The following is a 24,980-nucleotide window of genomic DNA, read 5'->3' on the forward strand; positions in this document are numbered from 1 at the left end:
AAAACTAGAAGTAAACTTTCCTAGCATCATATAGAATAACGTAGAAAGGGTGACCAAGACAATAGCAATAAGGACTTTAATAGTTCCATGGTTTCCCAACTAACATTTTCATATCCCTTAAGAGACAAGACATTTTTTACCAAGAAAGAACAATTTTCATATGCCTAAGGAAGTTTTCTCTTTCTACAGATGTTGAGACCCAAACCTTTATCATTGAAGCAATCTTATAATAATCTTATTCGATCCTATAATAATTAAAAGATGAACAATTTTTTAATTATAAAGAGAGAATATTTAGAAGACAACAAAATATCTTGAATGGATTGCCACTTCAATAGGTCATACAATAGGTTGTACCCAAATCTTCTAAGAACCTTTTGAAGCAATTTCATAAAAGGAGGAAATGATTAGTGAAGATCTTAAAAGAGATATTTAGCATGCATTGCTTGCAATTGTTCCATTACAACAAATTCTTTCTTGGTTGGAAGACAAGGTGGAGGGAGATTAATAGTAGTTCAGCCTATTATATTGTTCAATCATGTGTGATTTACAATGTGGTAATCAAGCATGCCTTACTAGGTTTTTGGAGAGTTACCATTGAGAACCTAGTAAGGTTTAGGGCACAAATGGGTAACTATTAAAGTCACCTTTTGAAATTTAATTAAAGCCACTAGAACCCACCTAATTTGGGTGTCTCTGCAAACTTAACAATCCAAAATTCCAGGATTGTCAAATACAGCAATCCTAAGGCTAGGAATGTTTGTATTATCTTTTGGTGATCAAAGTAAAGGCCAAACTCAAGGTGAAATAGTTCTAATAAAAACACAATATGGTAGTGGACACTAAAATGAGTACAAAAATAAAGCATAAAAATTTTGAGGTACACAATTTTTTACCTTGCAAATACATAAAATATGGTGGACATCAAGAAAAAAACATTAAGGTAAGAAGGTTATACAAGAAAACAAGAGAAACATATTCATTGTGCAACAAGAAATATTTTGCTAACATAACAAGCTTCAAAAAATAAATATTATAATTGTTAGCATCATTACAAGAAAAAAATACATTTAGCATTCTTTCTATTCCCCAAACTGTCAGTGAAATAATTTTAATTTTAAAGCAATAAAAAAATGTAAATAGTTTATCCCATGACCAAATATTTCTATAATATATCTCAAGAAGCTTGTAAAAATGTTCCAAAAAGTAAATGAACTTCAAGATTATCATACATAAATCTCATTAAATAGCACCTTATAAAAAAAGTGTTTCATTTTGTGGCCCTGGATTTTTATGAGGTACTTCAACTGATAAAAATCTCAAAATTTTAAATAAAAATGTTCCAAAAAGTAAATGAACTTCAAGGTGATCATACATAAATCTCATGTGTTTTTTTTTGGCCCTGGATTTTTATGAGATATCTGAAATTATAAAAATCTCAAAATTTTAACTACATTGATCCAATATGTATTATTACGTTTCAAGAATGCACATAAAAAACTAACTGTAGTTTAGGCTGATCACTAATACGTTGGGATGGAAGAGTCGACAGTTTGTGAGTATTTATGAATTCCTCCTGAAATATTGTATACTCGCTTAAAACCCTGCATAAGAAAATTTCAAAAAAGAAAAAAATGAGTTTAAAATCATGGCATAGATTAGATATTCTGCTTCCTCCAGACAATAGATTTTTCCAAAAAAAAACTATAAATTTCATAGGAGAATAATTGTAAAATGCTCGTATTAAATACAACTATACCCTTCATACATCTGATCTCTGAATCAATTTATTATGTGATTAAAATGAAAAGCATATTAAAAAAGCATCACTACAGATTTTGCCGTATCTAATTTCTTTTTGCAATAACCTTAGCTTTTATTTCCTGCATCCCAGGCTTCCAAACACTCTCTACTAAAAATGTATATACTACAGTATTATTTTATATATGTATATATAACATTGACATTTCAGAAATGTATATACTACAGTAACATTTTATATATGTATATACGACATTGACATTTCAAAAAAGTATATACTACAGTAACATTTGTTTAATAGGTTGTCCTCCAATTAGTTTGTTATTACACATAAAACAATCACTTCCATGGTAGTGTAACACATTTGTTCTATACACATTTTTGAACATGCAAAGATGATGCAAAACCATTTCCATAATATGCTGAAAAAGTTGTATCATTTGTTTTTATTGTTTGTTATACTTTTTTTTTTTTAATTCAAATTTATTTACAATTCATGCCATCAAATTTTTTAAAGACAATATTTAAATATATGTGTGCACCTAAGGGTGCTTGTAGCTACAATTCAAATGTCAGAAATATTCTCCAATTCAAAATTTTGCAGGTTGCTTGATATTTTTTAAATCATCCATTTACCTGTTTATTTAGATACAAAAGTAAATGTTATCCTAGAATAAACTTCCATACATCTGGCATATAACTTGATAGTTCCATATTAACCATACATATAAATTTAGCCTCTAATTATAAAATTAAAACACTACACAAGAGAGCCCATATTAACCTAGAATAAACTTCCATGCATAAACCATGCAAGTTAATGGAAAAAGAAAGGATCCACAAACCAGATAAGACGTGTACGAGAAGCTTGTAACAAAAGTGTTTCTTTCGAACGAGAAGATCTTTTAATTTACAAGGTACCTCGTGAACATTCATGGACTCCAAATTGGAAAAAGTATAGGATTATTACATACACTCAACAATAGAATACTGATAGGATATATGGATGAATAATCAATAATGAACTTCCATGTACAAGGCCATGCCACATACTTTGCAGAACACTAGTGATTGCCATCCCAACAAATTGATAGAGATGGGTGTCTAAACATTAGCCATTCTTTTAAACCCACCCATTATGCTCAACTTCGAGGAGGTCCATCATTTTTTTATTAAATGGTTAATTTATTATTACTTAGCACCTAGCGTATGTAAAGAGTTCTCTATAAAAGCTCTTTTTCTTAATTATCATAAATTCAATCACGATGGTGGACCAGAAAGGAGGATCAAAACATCGATGATTTCTCAAACCTTGAGTAGCAGGGATTTATAAAAGCTTTTTCATCATAAGTATGGCCTGTGGAAATTTCAAAAAGTTGATTTCCCCAAGGAGGCTACAGACAATAAGTACCACTTCCAAATCTGTTTTTGCATAATTTTATATAAATCACATATAGCTGCCCATAAACCATTCTATAAAGAGTTTCCAAACAAGAACAATGTTGACCACAGATAAAAATCTAACCCTCACTTTCTAAAATATCTAGTCATTCATACGAATATTTTTGTTCACTTGGTCTCAATCCAGTAATAAATCAATAATGAAGACAAAATTGACATCAATTTTGGTTTTACAAATCACAATGTATCTTCTCGTAGTTTCAGCAGAGGCCAAGTCACAACAAACGTGCATCATCCAATGTTCCAAGATAGATCAGATATAACAGCTCGTGTGACTTTTAGAAAGATGCAGAACAAATTTTCCCAAAAAACCCCGACATTGCAGTATGTGGTTGTGTAAACAATATTATAAAGTAAAGGTGCTATATATGAAGCATTGGCAGGCCCCACTTATGTTGTCAGTTTATATTACAAATTAGCCGAGGACACATGGAGCATAGATGACACACTCGCCGAAAACTCAGCGAGTGACAAAAACTCGCCGAGTTTTTGGCGAGTTTTTGCCAAAAACTCGCCCACGTTTCTACATTAGCCGAAAACGGCAAAAACTGCATTCATTTTTTGTTTTTTGATTGGGTTTTGGTCTGAGAAGGGGGAAGTTCACTTGGAAGGACTTGCAAGGTGATTTGGAGTGATTTTTGAGTGATTCCAAGTGGATTTGAAGGCGATTTGAAGGGAAAATCAGATTCCCAAGTTAGTTTTTTTTTTTTTTTCTATGTTTTTTTAAAACAATTTGTTTATTTTTCGTTACATTTGGATTGCTTAGAAATGATTCCTAGGTAGCCTCAATCATTTCTAAGTTATTTGCACAAGATTTAACACTAGATTCGACAAGTTTTTTTGAATTTTCACATTTTTTTTGAAGAATCTAGTTTTCAAAAAAAAAAATTCAAACCCTACTTTTTTTTTTTAAAAACTTAGAATGATGTCTAAATTTATTTAAACTAATGTAGATAGGTTGCTTAGTGCTGAATTGTTTAACTAGAATGTTAATTTTTTTTTTCACTTTGTATGTGTAGGTTAAGTAAGCATTAATCATGGCAAGGGAGCAATGGCCACTAGATCCATGCCCATCTGGATATAAAGGCACCCGTCCTAGAGGTGCTAGAGATGGGGCATGGAGGTATGCCTATGAGGGACCCGATCCTGGGTCAATTATATGCATAAAGTGTGAGAAAATACTTCATGGAGGCATCAACCGCCTCAAATACCACCTTGCAGGAATAGATAGGCATGATGCTAGAGCATGCCCTGGGACCAATGAAGAAATAAAAAGACAAATGAATGCCCTACTTGCAGCTAGGGAAGAGAAGAAATTACAAAGGGAGAGGGCAAAGCTAGCCATGAGATCAACCATAGTTGAATCTCAAGGTGTTTTTGTTGACCTTGAAGAGGAACAAGAAGCACTTGAGGGCATAGTGGGCTCTCGGCGTGGCCCACGTATCCGCAAACCCACCATCACCTCGCCCATTACTTCTGCTTCCTCTAGTAGAGTACCTGGTACTGTTCCACTTCCATCACCACGATCAGGGTCCATAGGTGATTTTTTTGTGCCAAGGAACACACCTGGAGCACAACCATCATTAGAGGCCACTGGATGGAATAAGGAGGTACATGAGAAAACTAACATTGCAATAGCTGATTTTTGGTACTTCAAAAACATTGCATTCAATGTGGCGGAGAATGCTTATTGGCTGAATTTGGTGACTGCTATGACAGTTTCAGGAAAGGGGTACAAGGCCCCTTCTCGCAGGGATTTGAGTGGGAGGTTAGTATATTACTACATAGTCCACTTGATTTCATTTTTAATTATTTTTTAGATTTCTTGTTTATTAAATCAAAATTGTGACTAAGACCTAATTTCACTTTGCACTTACAGGTTGCTCACAAATGCAGTTGCTAGGGCAAGAGAAGTGATGGAGGATCAAAAAATTGAATGGGCAAATTATGGCTGCACCATTCTTTCTAATGGGTGGACAGATGGCAAGAACCACACCATCATCAATTTTTTGGTCGCTTGCAAGGACAATGGAGTGTTCTTGAAATCTGCTGATACCTCCAGCAAGGTGAAAAATGCAGAAACATTGGCTGGAATGTTGGAGCATGTCGTCATGGAGGTGGGGGTAGAGAATGTGGTGCAAATCATCAAAGATAATGCAGCAGCATATGTGTCAGTAGGTAGAATCCTTTTGAATTATCACATTTAGGCATTAGCAATATTTTCATTTGTTGTGGCTTTGTCTTACTTGGTTGCATATTTCTTAAGAATAAATTCTTCTTTTGCAGGAAGAATCCTCCAAGAGAGGCACCCCACTCTTTTTTGGACACCTTGTGCAGCACATGTCCTTGACCTTCTTTTGGAGGACATAGGAAAACTTGAGTGGGTGACTTCAGTTGTGGAAGATGCAAGGAGGATCACAAAATATATTTACAATCACCCTTGGGTCCTAAATTTGATGAAACAGCACACCCAAGGGAAAGATTTGGTGAGAGTTGGTGTCACAAGGTTTGCAACGATTTTCTTAACGTTGCAAAGCCTTCTTGCTGCATTGACTTCTTTGAAACAAATGTTTGTGAGTGGAGAATGGCTTAACTCACCTTATTCAAAGAAGCCTGAAGGAGAGGTTGTCGCATGCATAGTCTTCGACAGCCAATTTGCACAAAGGGCTGCAGAGATTGTGAAGGTTGTTACTTCAAAACTTTAATTTTTAAATTTTAGTTATTCTTGATTCAAGTCTCTCATTACTAATTTGTAACTTCATTATTTAAATTTTAATCTTTTTGTAATTTGTATTTTTCAATTGTAGGTGTCAGAGCCCTTGGTTCGAGTTCTTCGCTTGGTGGATGGGGATAAAACCCCAATGGGATATCTTTATGAGGCCATGGATAGGGCCAAGGAGTCTATCAAAAATTACTACAAGGGGGATAGGCTCAAATTTGATCCCATTTGGGAAATTGTTGATAGGAGGTGGAACAATCAGCTCCACCAACCCATTCATGCAGCAGGGTACTTCCTCAACCCTCGTTTTAGGTTCGGGGGTTCTTACTCAAATTCGAATGGAGAAGTCATGGAGGGCCTCATTACATGCATTGAGAGGATGGTACTTGATGTTGAGGAGAGAGACCTCATTGTGAGTGAGCTCCAAAATTATGAGGGAGGAAGGGGTAAGCTATTCTCTTCAGAGCTGGCTAGGAGAGGAAGAACCACTCAAACCCCAAGTATAACATTTGCCATTTGGATTTTGGGATCTAAAGACTAAAATGATTGATAAATTATGTTCTCTTTTCTCTTTGCTTTCTAACTTTTCCATTTTATTTATTTTGCAGATGCTCGGTGGCAAAATTGGGGTGGAAACACCCCACATCTCAAAAAATTTGCCCTCAGAGTCTTATGTCAGCCTTGCAGTTCATCCAATTGTGAGCGCAATTGGAGCTTGTTTGAAGCAATCCACATGAAGAAGAGGAGCAAGTTAGTGCAGAAACGGCTCAATGACCTTGTCTACGTGCAATATAATCTTCGATTGCGCATAAGGAAGGTAGAGGAACTAGAAGGTGGTCCAATTGACTTGGATGATATAGATCCTTACAGTGATTGGACATCACAGGAGCAGCCTCCATTGTTTTCTGACACTGACATCACTGATATGGAGAGGTAGGCTATGGAGGAGGGGGGTGGATTTGGTTTCAGGCTGGATGACATTGAGGAGGATGAGGATGAGGATGAGGATTCATTGCCAGTGCCAGAAGCAGGTGGAGACATAGCTTCATCCAGGATGGAGGATGAGTCTCAATCAGCCATATCGAGCGAGGAGGCATAGTCACACCCACAACAGACTTATACGACTAGATAGTCTAGACCCTCTAGTTCTACCTCTCCCCAAGTTTTTGCTAGAGCTAGGAAGAGGAAGTTGTAATTGTAATTTGTAATGATGTATTCACTTTTGTTTTTACAAAAACTATTTAGTAATTTACTATTTTGCTTCCAAGCTTCCAGCCATCAGCATTCCTCATGAGGATGCGATTTTGTAGACACTTTGCATTTAAATATATCTAGAATCAGCTTGTTTCTTTTGTGTTATCATTTATTGACTCATTGGATGCATCTTCTCATTAAATTTTGCAAAAAAAATGCATTTTTTACTAAGTTTAAGCGTGTTTTTAAGTTGCCGAGTTTTGCCGAGTTTTTCCCGAGTTTTCCCCGAGTTTTTTTCCCAAGGGCTTGGCGAGTCGAGCCGAGTCGCGAGTAGTTCAACTATGACGTGGAGTGCTCCCAGGACTCTCACAAATACAAAAGGAAAGGTTCCTCAAATATCCAAGGCCGGATCAATCTAATGCAGGAATTCAAATTTTGCAAGATGAGAAGACTTGGCATTCATGACCACCAACTGAATACCCAAATAGAAAATTTCACCTACCAACACTGCTGAAGTGTAGTACCAAGCAGCAGAGTCTACAAATAGCTACGAAGAGGTCATGTAGCCTATCCCAACCATCGACAAGAACAATTAAGGTACCAATTTTGCAAATAAGTCTTCACTCAACCACTATTCAAATTTCAAATGTAAATTAGGGAGGAAATTCCATTGTAGTGAAAGTCTATAAATAATGGCTTGCATGCCTTTTGCAAGCGAGGAATTTTGAGCAATGAATCTTTTAAACCTAATATATTGATTGTTTCACCAAGGTTGACACTTCGTCAACTGAGCTTTTGAGCCCAATGTCTAAGTGAATACCGTTTCCTCTTTTTTAATATACAAGAGAACCTCTATGTATGTTTCCAAAATATCTGTCTTCGTCCATTTAATAATTCATGAGCTTACCACAAAACATGTGATTGTTCAAAGAGACTATTGGCTTGTCCTTGTTCATTGTTACTGCTTGTATACACATTTATATTTGTTGATTATTGTGTTGTGAGTTCTTGAGCTCTACTCTAGTAGATAAAATTGCAATCTATCCAGTGTGAGCCTTAGTTTTATTTTATTTGCTCCAAAACATTTCTATCTCTATTCACCCATCCCTAACACAAACAACTTTAGAATTTAGCCATTAGATAGATAGAGATTTGGCCCTCCAGTCTCAAAGATTGACTTACAAGGAACGCTTTCATTGCAGGCCTTCATTGCTACCTACAAGGCTTTCTATGTTACTCATCCATATGTGGCACATTGGCCTCCTCAAACTAGACCTTCAAAACAAGTTGACAATTTCTAGTGCACAGAATTCCATGGCGCACCTCATTTTCGTGACTTTTTAAGATGCCAAGAATAATGTTGAAGAAGCTAGAAAATAGAGATTTCATGTTAAAATTATAATCAAGTCGTACTCTCCAATGAGATTTAAGATGAGACGTCGTTCCACTATATGCTTAAGCTGTATGGAAGGATGGCACTAAGATGACCATATAGTGTATAGACCAGAAATTGTTACCACATGTTGTTTGGTAGGGTCTATCCCATATAGCCCAGGTGGCACCTCCATGTATGGCTTGCAACTTTTCCTCACGTGCAGCCTAGAATTCGCATGCAGTTTGGTTATTTTCTCTTCATGCAACCTCCTCCCTACATGGCCAACTCTTTCTTTCGTACGGCTTCCTCACGTACTACTCACTTGGTACTTCATCTTCTTCCACGTACAACTTCACTTCATCACTTTCATTGTACAACTTGCTCATCGGTGATCTATACAGTGCATTTACTTCATCGTATGGCTTAATTGTCTTACCCCTGTACAGATTGACAAGTTCGTACAGCTTGGCTATCTCCTCTGCGTATAGCTAAGAATTATGATTTTTGACATACAACTTGGAAACTGACTCCTTGTGTGAGGTTAAGGCTTCCTTCGTCCTTTATTCTCACCTTGTTGTATAACACCCTTCCTCCTCAACCATACGAGATACTTTTCCTTCCTACAATTTCTCTACTTCCCCAGTTTTGATTTATTTGGTTCGTACAGGTTGCACTCTAGAGATCTGCGATGTAACCCCAAATGCCAAGCTTGTTAACCATGCCTTGGTTAGATGAACTTGTGACCAACAATGAATCGAACTTTGTGTGTAAGTGCCCTCTCCGTGTAAAGTAAACCTTTTAATCAGTGCCTTTATTAAAATCATGATCCCTATTCTAATTACATCAGCCAACTATGTAATGCGCTGATTGATTTGCTCCTGACTTCTGACCAATGCATCTAGAAGGAATGCTATTCAATCTAGTTTGTGGTCCCTATTACCTCCACCTCTTTCTCCCATATTTTCTGAATTTTTTGAATGTTCAGAGTGGTTATCTATTTGTGTTTCCTCTATCAGTACGCCAGCATTCCCAAAATTCTTCTTCCCGTTTCCTCTGTCTTTCCTGGTACCTTCTTTCTCCGTCATTGATGCTCATACGAGTTCATTACCCATTGGATGGCAAGAAGAGTTGTGCTCTGATACCAATGCAACAAGCAGCCCTGTTGTTCTTTTTAATTAAAAAAGCTATGTTATTTTTTTCTTTTTGTTGTTCTTTCAAACTAGACATTAGATGCACAAGGGGTTTCAATTTTTTGATTGAAATGTTTGATAATAACAGCATATATGATATTATTTGCAGAAGTTATAAATTCTGAAATTGAAGGAAAATAACGTGAAATACATAGCAGAAAACTCCAGATTTGAACACAAATCCTAATAATCATTTTTCCCTCAAACTACTAGCTACCTGTTGTGACGTAATCACACATCACCCCATTGCAAATGGGGACCCCCTTGTTTTCACTTTTTAGGGTAGTGTTTTGGCGTCTTAGGTTTTGTCTCCGGTCTCTCACTTTCGCAAATGAGTCAAGTTCTTCAAATTCTGAGGGGTCATCAAATCAATAGCGTGAAAACATGATTGAAAGAGTATTTTGATGCCACGGATGTGTGCAGACAAGTCGAAGGAGTAAAAACGCAATTTTCCGGTATCAATTTTGACAACTTCCTATTTTTTAGGAAATTTATTTATTTTTGTTTTTTGCTTTTTCAAAAAGTTTCATTTTTTGGCATTTTGGGGCCAATCCAGGAGCCTGCTTTTTCATTCTACTTTTTTTCTAAAAATAGAAAGTTGCTTTTTTGCTTTTTTTGGCACCGTAGGTAATTTCTGAGTCAAAAGAAATGTCAGGCCAGTTCATTGTCAGGAATGCTAATGGAAGATCACAAGAAAAAAGGCTAAGTATGAAAAACTCCTTGGAAAAATTCCTTGTTTCCTTGAAAAAATTTCTTGTTTCATTGGAAAAATTCCTTGTTTCCATGGAAGAATTCCAAATTTCCATGGAAAATTCCTTGTTGCACATGAAGTCCACCCCTCCTTGGTGGAAAATTCCTCAACCAAGCATGAAGTCCACTCTCCCTATTGAGGAAAATCCATAGGTTCACATGAAGTCCGCCCTCGCAACATGGAAATTCGTTGTCAAGTAGCAAGTCCACCCAAGGTGAAAATAAGAAAATTGGCTAAGTGTTGATGGATTGGAGAAAAATTAAAAAATTTTGGCAAGTGTTGATTGATTGGAGAAAGATAAGAAATTTGGCTAAAGTGTTGATGGATTGGAAATAATTCAAATCTAGATAATATTTGCCATGAAGGGAAACTTCAAGAAAAAAATACAAGAGTTCACCTTCTTTATAAGCATGAGCATTGGCATTTCATTTTCTGACAAGTCACTTCTCAAGGCTGAAAGTTGAAGCTTAGGAAATAATTTCTTTCAAAACTGCAAGGCAAATTTCGAAAAAAATTGCAGGTACAAGACAACCTCTAGGAGAATTTCAGGTCAATTTCTACACTTGGAGACAAAGTTGAAAGCAATTTAAAGAATTTCATTGAAATTCTCAAGGTTTACTAAGGATTGAAGACAACTTTAAGTCAGAATTTCTAATTTTCCAAACTTGCAAGAGAACTTTCACTTCAGATTCTTCAAATTTTACTCAAGACCATCTTGCTTTTTATGCTTTTATGCAGATCAAACTTAATCTCAATTTCCAAAATTTCACTAAGTCTGATTTTTAGTTACAATTTCTAGAATTCATAAGTTAAATCAGAATTATCCTTTGAAATTCCATCAAACTTTGCATTCCAGGTTGGAAACAAATATCAAACCCCCTAACTTGGAAATTTTTCATGTTTTTCAAGTGATAGATGTCGACTCAAGGAGGAATTGCAAGAAAGAAGATGGCAAAGAAATATTCCTTAATCCATAAAGATGGCATAGGATATCGTTCAGTACAGGTGGCCATTCGAAAAGTTGACAAAACAAAAGAGGACATCATTCCTGAAGGTTACGAACTAATGACTATGGACTTAGGTCCTGCTAAAAGGAATTGGAAGTCCAAGAGTTAGATGATTCAGTCAAGGTCATCAAGGAGAAGTCTTGGAGAAGATGAAGATTGATGGTGCCAGAATAGAAGAAACAATCCAAGCAATTCGAGACAAGGACATGGATGTAGAGAACCTAAAAGCCAAAGTTCAGAGCAACTTCTTCACTTCTACAAATCCAACCCAGAAGCAACATTGTAGCAAGGCATCCTCATTTCTATCCATTGAGGATGGTTTTCGAAAACTGGAAATAGATTGGATAGCCACTTTTGCCGCATGAGAAGATGAGATGGACCTGATGGAATACAAGGTCGACATTATGCCGAGTGTCATAATGGAAGAGCTCGATCCCATAGTGACTAGGTTCATTGAATTTGCTGCCAAACAAAAGGATAAGGGATGCCCACTTCAAGAAAAAAGTTGGATTTAATAGTTATTTATTTCTCATTGGTCCGGTTTGGATAACTGTTGTAACTTGCCCTAGTTAGGTTTTAATGTTTTAATCTTGGTCGTTGATCCTAAGTTGATCCTAGCCCTTCATTTATTTTGTACTCCTATTTAAGGCTCCTCCCTCTCATTTGTAAAGGGAGAGATTTCAGAGAAATTGTTGTAGTGATACTTCTTAAGTAATAGACATAATTCATTGTTCAATATGTTGGTGAATCTTTGACCACTTTTGCAAGTTGGCATGGTTTCTCAGCTCTCATTAGAATAGATTTAATTTCCAAGTTGATAGATTGAATGAAGGATTTGATAAAATTGTTTAATGTGGAGTTGATGTGTTCATACTTTTTATAATTGGATGATTTCAATTATTTTGCAAAGCTAGCCTGAACAAGTAAACGAAAACTTAACTTCTATTACTATATTCATTGTTCAATATGTTGGTGAATATGAGTGAAATCTTTTGAGCTCCTTAGAAGATAGCACCGATCTTGTGTAGTTGAATTTGGCGAAACAAGAATTGGTTTAAATTCCATTTTTGCAATTTATGTTTCTAGAGTTCATATGATTAGCTTAAGATTACAATTATCTTCCTAAACCCTCACCCTTTTTTCTCAAGTCTTAGTAGAAGTAAGATTAGAAAGATCTTATTGCAAAATCATTCCAAAGTTGCAGAGTTTGCCCCCCTAGACCCCTGGTACTGGTCCGGTCTAGTCTGCCTATGGTCCGGACAGGGTTTGTGATTCATAGGCCTAGTTCAGACCAGGTTGAACTTAGGAGGACCCAAGTCGAACCCAAGGATCTGATGACCCAAAATTGGTGTTTTTTTTGCAATATTTAATTTTTTTTAAATTCACCATATAAAAAAAATTAAAAATATAACCCTAAAAGTGAGTTTTAAAACATTAACTTGGCTCATTTCACACAAGCAACATGACTACATGCAAGGGGAAACGAAGATGTGAGATATAGAGCCAGAGCATACTGATTTGGATGCTTTCACTTCTCAGCTTGCTACATTTGATGACTCGGATAGTGAGCAAACTTATAGTGCAAGTGCAAGTGTAAGTGGCATTGGTATTGATTCATCTAATGTCAATGTCAATGAGGAGGAGGAGAATGAGGATGATGAATTAGAGAATCTATTTGATGATTAAACTTTAAAATTGTTGAAATTTGAAACAATGATACTTGAATATTTTGTCATTTTGATATTAAACTTGATGTAAATGATGCTGTTATGGTATGATCATGATGTTATGATTACAAGTTTATGTTGGTTTTGTTGTTTATATGATGCTATGTGACATGCTAATCTTAATTCATGCTTATAGGCTGCATATATATATATATATATATATATATATAATTTTGCCGTACCGGCGTACCGGTTCTCCGAATCCGAACCAGTGCCCAAAACCAAACTGGCAAGTTAGCAAAAAAGAAGAAAGTTACAAGTGTCACCAATCAGTAGAATCCTTAGATTGATTCACTGCTCGAACAATTATGTAAGTCCCCCTTGAGATTACCAGCAAATAGAAAAAGATAATGAGTTGTACCAACTGCTGTAGCAGTAAATAGTTCTAGAAGCCCCTAAAATCAAAAAACCACACTTCAAAAAGATCAGCAAACGCCAAGGTAATGTTTGAGGAATGAGTACCAATCCTGGATGCCACCCAAATAACTCCAAACATCCAACAGCCAGCCTTGGAATGGTACGGCCAGCTTGGTGCAACAATAAGACTCTGAAATTCTTCCTTAAATCTCCCCAAATCTGCTCAAACAAATCAGAAGTAATCTGCAATAAGCTCTGAAACCTGTAATGCAAGTCACCACAAAGCCCAACTAAGTCCCCTATATGGAAACTCCAAGAAATCTTCCAGACTATGTCTTCCAACAGCATAGAAGATGTTGATCGTAAAGGTTTTTCGTCCCTACAAACCAAGAAGAAGCAGCTGCTCCAAAAAACAAACAATATCAACCAAGCATGAATACAAAATGAGTCTCCAAAACCCTTTTTAATATTTTATTCTTTTCTCAAGATGGGGGTTCACTTTTGCCCTAAAACCCATGCTCAAGTGTGGGAAAATAATATTTGAATTTTATGAATATTCATCTCCTCATGGCTCCTCATTTGAATTTTATTAATATTTATCTCCTTATGTCTCCCAAGTTTGGCATCTTCTCGTGTTCCTTCATGGACCTTTTTAACAACATTACTTTATAATATTTTAATAACATAAGTTAAATGTTAACTTTAATACCTTACGTTATTAAAATAAATACACTGAACCATAAAAAATATCAATTTATCATCATCAAACACCGCCACTAGCACTGCTAAAAATAGTAAGGTTGATAGTGGCTCTACATGAGGCCCCAACCCGACTTACTAAAAATAGTAAGTGTTAGAAACTCACCAAATAAACTCTTGAAAGAAGCATCAAGCTCAAGGAGTCTATCAAAACCCAACTGGACTAGAAGATACTACTCCAAGTTTGGATAAACCACTTCCAAAGTCCCTTAATCAACACACATTAGCCTACAGGAACTCCAATAGATAGGCTAACAGTTTTCCAAGTCAACTGGTTAGGAAGGGGACATTGCATTGCTACCTTATATTCTCCTTCAATGGGCGATAATGCAACCGTGTTTTGTAGCTTGCTCTAACAAGAAATTACTCCTACTTTCTTGTATCAACTGATCTAGTCCAATCAAAATAAATATACCTATCAACATGAAGTCAACAGATTGCTCATATAGAATGCCAATGTCAAGGGATCCTTTGACATGTTGCAAGACTCATTTTTTAGCTCTCCAATGTTCCTCTTGAGATTTAGACATGAAACAAGGTAGACAACCTATTTTAAAACATAGATCTAGTCTTAGTATTAGTAAGATAAATCAAACTACCAACCAATTATTAAAACATTGTTGCACTACCCAATGATGAAACAATGTTGGTTGGGAGCTTGATCCCAACTTCCATAGGCGTAGATGTAGGATTACATCCAGTCATTCAAAATTTTGTTAAAAGCAATTTGGCATACTTAGTTTTTGATACAAAGATCTTATGATCAGTTTGCCAAAATTCTACACCTAAACAATATTGAATCAGACCTGATTTTGTCATTTCAAAAGAAAAACATATATCATGTTTCATTTGTTCAATTAAAATAGGACTACTTCCAATGATGGCAAGATCATCAACATAGACAATTAAGATCACTATGTTGCCACCATTGATTTTGACACAATGAGTGGATTCAAAATAGGTTTTTTTGAAACCAAAATCTTTCAGATATTGATCAATTTTAAAGTACTAGGCTCGAGGAGCATGCTTAATTCTATTCTGTTGTGCGAATCGCACACCCATCCCCATCTTGGCCAGGGACCCCCCAGTTTGTGCCTTTCTGTCCTTGTGGAAGAGGAAGGGGATATGAAGCTATCAAGTGCCGCTAAAACCAAATTCGGCCTCTAGGGCCATATTGCGAACTTAAAACTCCCAATTCTCGCAAAGTCACCTAAATGTGATGAAAGAGTTAAAGCCTGCAATGACGTTGAAATGCTGATTTTCGCCAAGGGATACAAAGGAGATAAAGAATGCAAAGTGTCAAAAAACTGACAAAACTCCTTCAAATCCTGAAATTCGCACTAAGGGGGTAAATTACATGAGTTTCTAAAAATTGGCAAAATGGGTAAAATCCCCGAAAATCGCCAGTATTGGAGAAAATACAAGAGGTAAACCCTGACAAAACTCCTTCAAATCCCGAAATTCGCACTAAAGGGGGAAATTACATGAGTTTCTAAAAATTGGCAAAATGGGTGAAATCCCTGAAATTCGCCAGTATTGGATAAAATACAAGAGGTAAAACTTGACAAACTCCTCCCATTCACCAAAAATCGCACAATGAGGGACAAATGATAGTTGAAAAGTTTTTAAAATTTGCAAAAACCCCCTCAAAATGCCGAAAATCGCATTTTAGAGGGTAAAAGTGCGAAAGGGAAAGAAGTTTGCAAAACACCCCAAAATCCAGAAGTTTGCAAAACACCCCAAAATCCCGAAGTTTGCAAAACACTCCAAAATCCTGAAGTTTGCAAAAGTGCCCAAAATCCCGAAGTTTGCAAAACACTCCAAAATCCTGAAGTTTGCAAAAGTGCCCAAAATCTTGAAGTTTCCAAAACATTCCAAAATCCCGAAGTTTGCAAAACACTCCAAAATCTCGAAGTTTGCAAAACACCCCAAAATCCCAAAGTTTGCAAAAATACCGAGGTTTGCAAAACACTCCAAAATCCCAAAGTTTGCAAAACACCCCAAAATCACGAAGTTTGCAGAACACTCCAAAATCCCCAAGTTTGCAAAACACTCCAAAATCCCAAAGTTTGCAAAACACTCCAAAATCCCTAAGTTTGCAAAAGTGCCCAAAATCCCGAAGTTTGCAAAACACTCCAAAATCCTGAAGTTTGCAAAACACCCCAAAATCCCGAAGTTTGCAAAAGTGCTCAAAATCCCGAAATTCACCATAAAGGGGTGAAAATGTCAAAGTTTTTAAAGTTTGCAAAAGTGCCCAAAATCCCAAAATTCACCATAAAGGGGTGAAAATGTCAAAGTTTTTAAAACTTGCAAAAGTGCCCAAAATCCCGAAATTCGCCATAAAGGGGCGAAAATGTTAAAGTTTTAAAAACCTTGCAATTGCTCTCAAACCCCCCGAAAATGTGAAAATAAAATAGTAAGGTGTTAACTTAAAGTTTGTGGAAGTGCCATTTAGGTCGAATTTCGAAAACGTCTATGTATGAACTTTTAAAAAAAAAACTTTTCAAACGCCTCTCTTGCCCGAAATTGCCAAGAACAACTAAATTCGCGGAAGGAGTAAAAGCATTAAAACTTGGGAAATTTTCAAATCACCCTCCAGGCGTTAAATTTAATGTTTGTTAAATTAATTTTAATTTTTCAAATTAATTTATTAAAATGGGATTAATGGTTTGCAGGTCGCAGGACGCCATCTCAGAGAACCAGGCGAAGGCCTAAAAATGCAAATCGAAGAGGGATCGCAACCAAGGCCAAGCGCTAGAAGCTGGAGGAGAAAAGATGCAATGCAGGATCAAAGCGATGAAGCATTGGGAAGCATGCCACCCGGGCAACAAGTTAAAGTTCACCACCAAAAACCGAAGAACACTCCGAATGCAACAATCATGCATTCTCAGGAAAAGTACACAGCTGGATTTAACTCCAGAAGTTCAGTTTTTAAAAACTGAAACTGTTTTATTATAAAACTGCCTGTGGGTCCCACGCAAGATATTTTTGTGGACAGTTATGTCCAACTGCCAAATTGACCGAATTAAAACCAAATAGTGGCAGGTAGTTGGAATTGTGGTTGGTTGGATAACTAAGAATTGATTGGGCATGGGTTAAGGCTGCCAGCTTTTGGATGGCAGGTTGCAACCCTTGGATGCAATCAATCCTAGCCTCTGATTCAATATTGTAAAAACTATAAAAGGCAGAGGCCTTTCTTTTGTAAAGAGTTAGATGGTTAGATAGTTAGATAGTTAGACTCTGGTGAGAGAGTTAGATTTTAGAAGTTAGAATAGGTTAGATCTTAGCAGTAGCATAGGGATGCTGCAGAAATTGTTGTAATAGGCAACTGAAATCAATATATAGACATTGATTTGGTGTTTATTGTCTTGTTTTCATCCTGTTTGCATGGTTTTTTTCAGCATTTTAGATAGATCTTTCTATTTTGGGTGTGCAGGTATTTGATAGATTCAGGCTCATACCATTGAGGATATACTGATTGTGTAAACTTTTGTATGGTTAACCTGAGCCTTTGATTGTGCTTAGTTCAATTGCAGGTGTCCGTCTAAGCTGCACCAGAATTGGGTGCTTAGCCGTGCATTTGTAGTCTGAAAATCTTCCAAGTCCCCCTAAAGATTGCATCGTTCCTGCAAGGTTGTGAGCTATTCTGGCCAAGCAGGAATTGGTTATGTTGAATCCGTCTACCCGCATACCCGTGTTGTTAGTTTTAGATCTCCTATCCCTTCCCTTTTGATTTTATTTCGTAGTCTGAGAATCACAACAGGCCAGCTTGTTGCAAAACGTAAGACCCCTTGTGCCCCCAACAAATCACATCAATCACTAAGTAATCCCGCCGTCAAGACCTGACAATCAAAACCTTGAGGTCATCCCCTTTTATCAACAAAACCAGCATTAGGGATTTCCTTATCTCAAGAGAGGATAGGACACTCAGCGAGTACATTCTATTCTGCGTTGGCCGGATGGAGTCATAGCAATGCGATTTCAGACACGTCAACAAAATTGGCGCTAGAAGGAGGGCTGGTATGATGAATGTCTAAACAGCTAAATCCAGATCATATCAATCTATATTTTCGAGGAGTAACATTTATAGCTTTTTTTACCCTCCTCCGTGCGCAACAGAATTGGCGCTAGAAGGAGGGCCCTTGTCAAGATCCAAGCACCAAGTTGAGTCCATTGGGACCTTTTAAATGCTATACTTGGGATATGCAAGATCCTTGTTAAACCAGAAAAGCCAAAAACTCAGAAAACCAAAAAATACCAAAAATATTTCTGAGTCAGTATGTTGAGTCAATCGCTTCATGAAGGCTGTTTGCAGTCCGAAATTTTTCAGATCCACCAGAGGTTGAGTCTGCAACTATATCCCAAGCGTTTGTTCGTATTTGCATCTGCAGCTCACTGCAGGATTCATGACACCACAACGCACGATGAACTGAATTGTGCAGGGTCTACAGAGTTCCTCCGTACTGCTCCCGCTTGGTTCCTCTATCGGCAGCCTTCTTTCTGACCACCGGTGTAATATCCCTTGCTAAATCTGATTGAAAATTTATGATTTAAATGCTCAAGGAATATCGTCAAACACTGGTCATGAAACCTCTAATTCGCTATCATTTGTTTCAGACTGAGTTTGCTTGCTTGAAATGGTTTCAAATGCTTGTAAATTATCGCTACAATGTCTAAGCAAAGAACTAGATGCAAATGCAACTTCTTTTGGTCTTTTCAAATGCATGCATAAGGAATTCTACATGTAAATGTGCACCTACAGCCAACTATCATTTTCACAAACATTTGGTGTGCATCCTAGTTAACCAAAAATTCACTTGCAGCAGATTGTCATTATCACAAACACTCATCATACATACATACATAATTCTGATAACAATAGCTTTTAGTTCTTATCACTACTAATGCAGAACACATGCAATATAATGAACCTGGGAATGATGTAGCAGCAGCTAAATACTGATTCAATTCTCCTTGTATTGCTTCCCGTAGGCCTTCCAACACTGTGCTAGCCCTTCTTGAAACCCCTCAACCTCATACAAATTATTTCAGAATTTTTTATCCTTCTTTTTCCAAAAATCGAACTAACCCTAGATAGTACAGCTGGGTAAAGAGTATGGCTGGGCTGAGAAGTAATCATATGGCCTGCAGCAGCTGTAAATGATGACAAATTCTCCTTTTTTGAATCTGCCAATGTGTCAATTCTTTCTTCTTCTCCAATCAATGTAAATTTGAAGAAATCCCTTGAAATTTAAGCACAATTAGGACTCCAGTGTGAAGCCCTCCTATATACCTAATTCAGAAGATATTCCACTTCCTCAAATGGTCGCACAATGAAGATTGATCGTTCTCCAATGGCAGATTGCATGCTGAAAACCCTGGCTTTCACTTGCAAAGAGAAATTCATAAAGACAAAATGCAATAATAATACCTTAGTTTGATTTACCAAGCAATTTATATATTCTCCATGAAGGGGGTCAAATTTCTCCTAAAAAGCACAATTTTAACTCATTAAACATCTTTAATGTTGGCATAATAACTTAATTTCATCCCCTTGGCCTAGGCACATCACTTAAATAATCAATTGGCCCCTATTTATTGTTGCAAGACCCCTTCTTTATAAAATATTAATAACTTTATAATAAAACATTAAATGCCTTATTATAATTAATTATTAATAAAGTGTTCACTTTATTAATAATTAAATAATCATAACTCCCCAAATAATCATTATTTCTCAATTTTGTCTGCACCCAGAAGTTAACCATTTTATCCTCTGTACGTGCAACTGCCTTACTAAAAATAAAAAGGGTCCCCCTCTATGTAACTTTGTCTTACTAGAAATTGTAAGTAATGCATACGGAGTCCTGGAGACCTCAAACGAAAGCCAAAACTTCTAACCATTGAACACTGGAGATGATACAAGCCTCAAAAGACCCTCTAACCATCCTCATTAGCCTACGAGGGTCAGAATAATAGGCTAATCATCCAAAATCCATGTCTGTTAAAATGGGGACATTACAATCGGCGCCGGTTGCTTCTCCCGCCAGTCACTACTAATCTGGCTTTCACCAACTATTCCTCCTTCACCGGCTCCACCGCCCGAGCCATTCCTTCACCTCTACCACCCGCGCTTTACTTCTCGTGCTTCCCACCGTAACCTCTTGCCCCACTGACATCGTCTGAGATCCATGAGCGCCACTTGGCGACCTTCCTAGGTGTGCCACGCGGCTGCCATCTACTCACCGACATCCACTACAGCACCATGCAAATCCACATCAATGGTCGAGTGGTATGTTTGTATTTGCCCACAAACTGCCACATGGCATATCCGGATCAGTCCACGCATCATCCAGTCAACATATGGTGCCCCATGTAATTGACCATGTGTCTACCCATTCAGCTGTCCATGCAAGCCATCAGTACAAACACGTCATCGTACGGATCCAATCAAATTCTGCCACATGTCAAATCCGTACGGCCATGCAGGGGGGGTGAATTTTTGTGACGGCTAGACGGTCATCAAATTTAATCCAATGAATTGCTAACGTCAGCACTTTTTGAAAAAAATTTGACCCCTCACCATTTGAGTTATTTATTTTGCAGCCCAAATTTGAAGGCTCATAACTTGGTCATTTTGAGGCCTTTTTCAGTGCATTTTCTTTCATTTGGGCTAATTTTTCGTCCTCTTCGTAGTGGTGTGGTTATTTTTTGATTTTGGTGGACAAATTTTTCAAAATTTCTAGTGTTTCACAACTGTACCTATCCAATCCTCAATTTTGCAATTTCAAAGGCTTCGTTCGGGCTCATATGACCTTTGTAGGTGCCTTTTTTTTTTAAAGTGCATATTTTTCGCCTACTTTCACATGGTGCTATCAATTTTTCACCAAACTGAGTAGAAATTGTACTTTCAGAATTTGGTCATTTTTGGTCTATTTGAAAATTGTAATTTGCTTGGATCTTAGTTTAGATCTCTTGCATTATTGGTTTGAGTCTCTTATAGCCTATTTGAGGCAATTGTAAAGTTGAAATCAGAAGTCCACTTTGCCATTTTTTGCAAGTGGCCCATTGTACACGTACTAAGTATAAAGTGCCAAATCGTCATTTTTGGGCGAGGGGGGAGGGGTGGGGTTGTGTGATTGTGCCTCTCTTTTCCTTGTTCTCTTTCATTGTGTTGCTATGGGTTCTCCTAAATTTCCATTTTTTACTCCATATTACTATGCTTCATGGAAAATTGATGTATGGAGTAAGCTAATGGAAAAAGGATTAACTCACTATATTGATGGAACTATAACTGCTCCAACCGATCCTAATGCTCACATGGAATGGCTCACTAAAAACATTATGGCTCTTGGAATTTCAAGGAAGTATGTGTCAAAGGATCTCATTTTTCACATTGAAAAGTGTAAAAGAAATAAAGGATGCATGGGATGTCTCGGGAAAATTGTATGGCCAAATTGATAATGATCTTACGATGTTGGATCCCAAGAACTTTGATACAATCCAAGACTATGTCACTAAGGCAAATGAGCTATGAGCGTAGCTTAAGGATTGTGGCATTGATAAGAAGGATGCACAGTTGGTCTACAACTTGTTGGGAATGCTTCCATCAGAATATGCAGCATTTGTTTCTAGCTTCCAAACCCATCACTTGACAGTGGGTAGTTCTTTCATTATGCCTTCATTTGATGTATTCACAGAGATGTTGATGTTGGAGCAGTCAAAGTTGTTGAGCATGGGGATTCTCAAGCCTTCCAAGTCCAAGGCTTTGGTGGCTATTCAAGGGAATCAAGGCAAAGGTTCCAACAAGAAGCAGAAGTTGTTCAAGCCAAAGACACGGCAAGATAAAGGACAATCATCCTCTCCACAACAAGGCAATTCTTCCTCTTCCAAGAAGGGGTATACACCTAAGAAGGAGCAACCACCTTGTGCCTATTACAAGAAAAGTGGTCATGATGAGAATCCTCCCACACAAAGCAGATTGATGAGTTGATCAACATCATTAAGAAGAACAACATCAATTTGCCATCCGCTTACAAGAAGGAATCATCTCCTTCCACTTCCTCGCAGTCAAAGGGAAAAAGGGCAAGCATTTGTGGCTAATGCAAGTTCTTCACAGCAATGGATACTTGACTCGGGTGCCTCTTATCATATGGGTTCTACAAAGGAGCAATTTTCTTCATTGGAGCCATCCAAGGTACCCACATTTTCATTGGTGATGACACACAAGTTGAGGTTGAAGGGAAAGGTTCGATGGCAATGGATAATGGATCTTTTGAGAATGTTCTTTATGTTCCAAATTTGACTACCAATCCTCTCTCTATCTACCAAACCACTAACTATGGGAATGAGAAGAAAGTTGAGTTCACACTTGATTCCGTTGTGGTAAAAGAACTTGAGAATGATGCCTTGGTAGCAGTGGGTCAAGCCAATCACAATTCACGGCTTTATTCTTTCTCCCACTTTGTGCCTAGATCTCTTTCCATGGCCTTGCTCACTCATTCAAATTTAGAAAGTAAGCTATGGCATGAGCAGTTTGGTCACCTCAACTACCGCTATCTTCAGTAGCTTAGCTCTAAGGGCATGGTCACAGGTCTATCTCAAATCAGTTTTTCAGAGGGTGTATGTTTAGGGTGTTCCATGGGCAAGCATCCTAAAGAGAAGTTTGATAAGGGGAAATCTTAAAGAGCTTTGGAAGTTCTTCAACTTGTTCACAGTGATGTAGCAAGTCCATTTCCATCACCTTCATTTAGCAAGGCCTGCTATGTCCTCGCCTTAATTGATGACTGCTCCCACTTCACTTGGGTCTACTTTCTTGTTCACAAGTGTGAAGTGTTTGACAGATTCCTAGCCTTCAAGGCTCATGTTGAGAAGCAATTAGGGAAGTTAGTCAAGATCCTTTGCACAGATAATGGAAGGGAATATGTGAACAGTAGACTTGAGGAATATTGTACTCTAGAGGGGATTGATCTTCAGCCTTCAATTGCCTACACTCCACAGTAGAATGGAGTTGCAAAAAGGAAGAATAGAACTCTCAAGGAGATGGCTAGTTGTATGATTCATGCTCATTCTCTTCGACCAGCCTTTTGGGCAAAGGCTATCAGTTGTGCCACACACATCCAAAATCGGGTTCCCCACAAAGCTTTGAAGGGCATCACTATTTTTGAGGCTTGGGTTGGTAGAAAACCAATTGTGAGACATTTCAAAGTCTTTGGGTGTCCAACATGGGCTCGCATTCCTCTGCATAAACGCGAGGCCTTGGAACCTCAGAGTAGGCCTTGCATATTTGTTGGGTATCTCGAGGGTGTTAAGGGATATCGACTTATAAATCTAGAGACACATGAGGTGTTAAGGCATATCGACTTATGGATCCAGAGACACATAAGGTGTTTATTGAGAGGAGTGTTCACTTTGATTAAATCTCTTCTAGCTTAGCCTCACTTCCTCCTCCACCTTCTTCCATTGTGGATGATGATACTCCCTCAACTCCGACTTGCAAGGTTACACCTCCACAAAGTCCACTTGCACTTGAGGAGCCTCGTCCTCCATCTCCACCTAGACCTCGTTGGGCTCGATAGAAACTTGAGTCAACGGGTTCTCTTGTTGGGGATCCTTCAAACACATGGAGGACTCGATCACAACATCAAGAGCTTCCACATGCTTACATTGCTATCGCTTCCGATCCACAGACATTTCAGGAAGCATCAAAGGTTCCCGAGTGGGACCTGGCTATGGAGGAAGAATATAGTTTCTTGATGAGGAACAACACATGAGAATTAGTCCCTCTCCCTATGGGGAGAAAGATGGTTCGAAGTAAGTGGATCTATGGGACCAAGTTTGCAGCAGATGGTAGTGTGGATAAGTATAAGGATAGGCTTGTTGCAAAAGGTTTCTCACAGGTTCCAAGTGTTGACTATACTTCAACCTTTACACCCGTAGCCAAGATGAACTCCATTCGCTTGACACTTGCTATTGCCATAACTAATGGTTAGAGTGTACATTAGATGGATGTGAAGAGTGTCTTTCTTCATGGGGATCTTGAAGAGGAGATTTACATGGAGCACCCATAGGGATTCGTTCAAGATTCTTCATTGGTTTGCCAATTGAGGAAATCTATCTATGGCCTCAAGCAGGCCCGTAGGGCTTGGTATGCCAAGATGGATTCCTTTCTTCTCTCCACAGGGTTCACTAGGTGTCATTCTGACCCCGAATGTCTACATTTTGCGACAAGATGACTCTCACTTGATACTTGTGCTCTATGTTGATGACTTGATCATTACAAGGAGTACCTCATCCATCATTAGCAATGTCAAATCTGCTTTGCATGATAGATTTGCCATGACTGACTTGGGCCTTTTGCACTACTTTCTCGCGATAGAGATTTCACAGTCACCTTTCGGGATTACACTTTTGCAGCCCAAGTATGCTCTTGATATTCTTGCACGGTTCCACATGGCTGATTGTAAGTCTGCACCGACTCCCTTTCTTTCAAGAGTCAAGCTTGATGCTAAGTGTTCCACTCCACTTTATGATGCCACATTGTATCGTCAACTTATCAGGAGTCTCATCTACTTGACTCACACACACCGTGATATTTCCTTCACAGTTGGCATGGTTTCAGGCTTTATGCAAGAACCACATGAGCTTCATTAGATTGCCGCCAAACGCATATTGCACTA

The 24,980-nt window shown here is 37.7% G+C and overlaps 1 protein-coding gene across 1 annotated transcript in view; it reads right to left on the reverse strand.

The window, feature by feature from the left end:
• Positions 1-1,211: 1,211 nt before the first annotated feature.
• LOC131036196 (rhodanese-like/PpiC domain-containing protein 12, chloroplastic) overlaps positions 1,212-24,980 on the reverse strand; it is a 164,036-nt gene continuing 140,267 nt past the window's right edge. Inside the window, exon 8 of the mRNA XM_057968028.2 lies at positions 1,212-1,604. Coding sequence (XP_057824011.2) covers positions 1,524-1,604 — 81 coding nt within the window. The 3' untranslated portion in view covers positions 1,212-1,523. The remainder of the gene's footprint in view (positions 1,605-24,980) is intronic.

This window comes from Cryptomeria japonica, chromosome 10, assembly GCF_030272615.1.
Source record: "Cryptomeria japonica chromosome 10, Sugi_1.0, whole genome shotgun sequence".
NCBI classification, from domain to species: domain Eukaryota; kingdom Viridiplantae; phylum Streptophyta; class Pinopsida; order Cupressales; family Cupressaceae; genus Cryptomeria; species Cryptomeria japonica.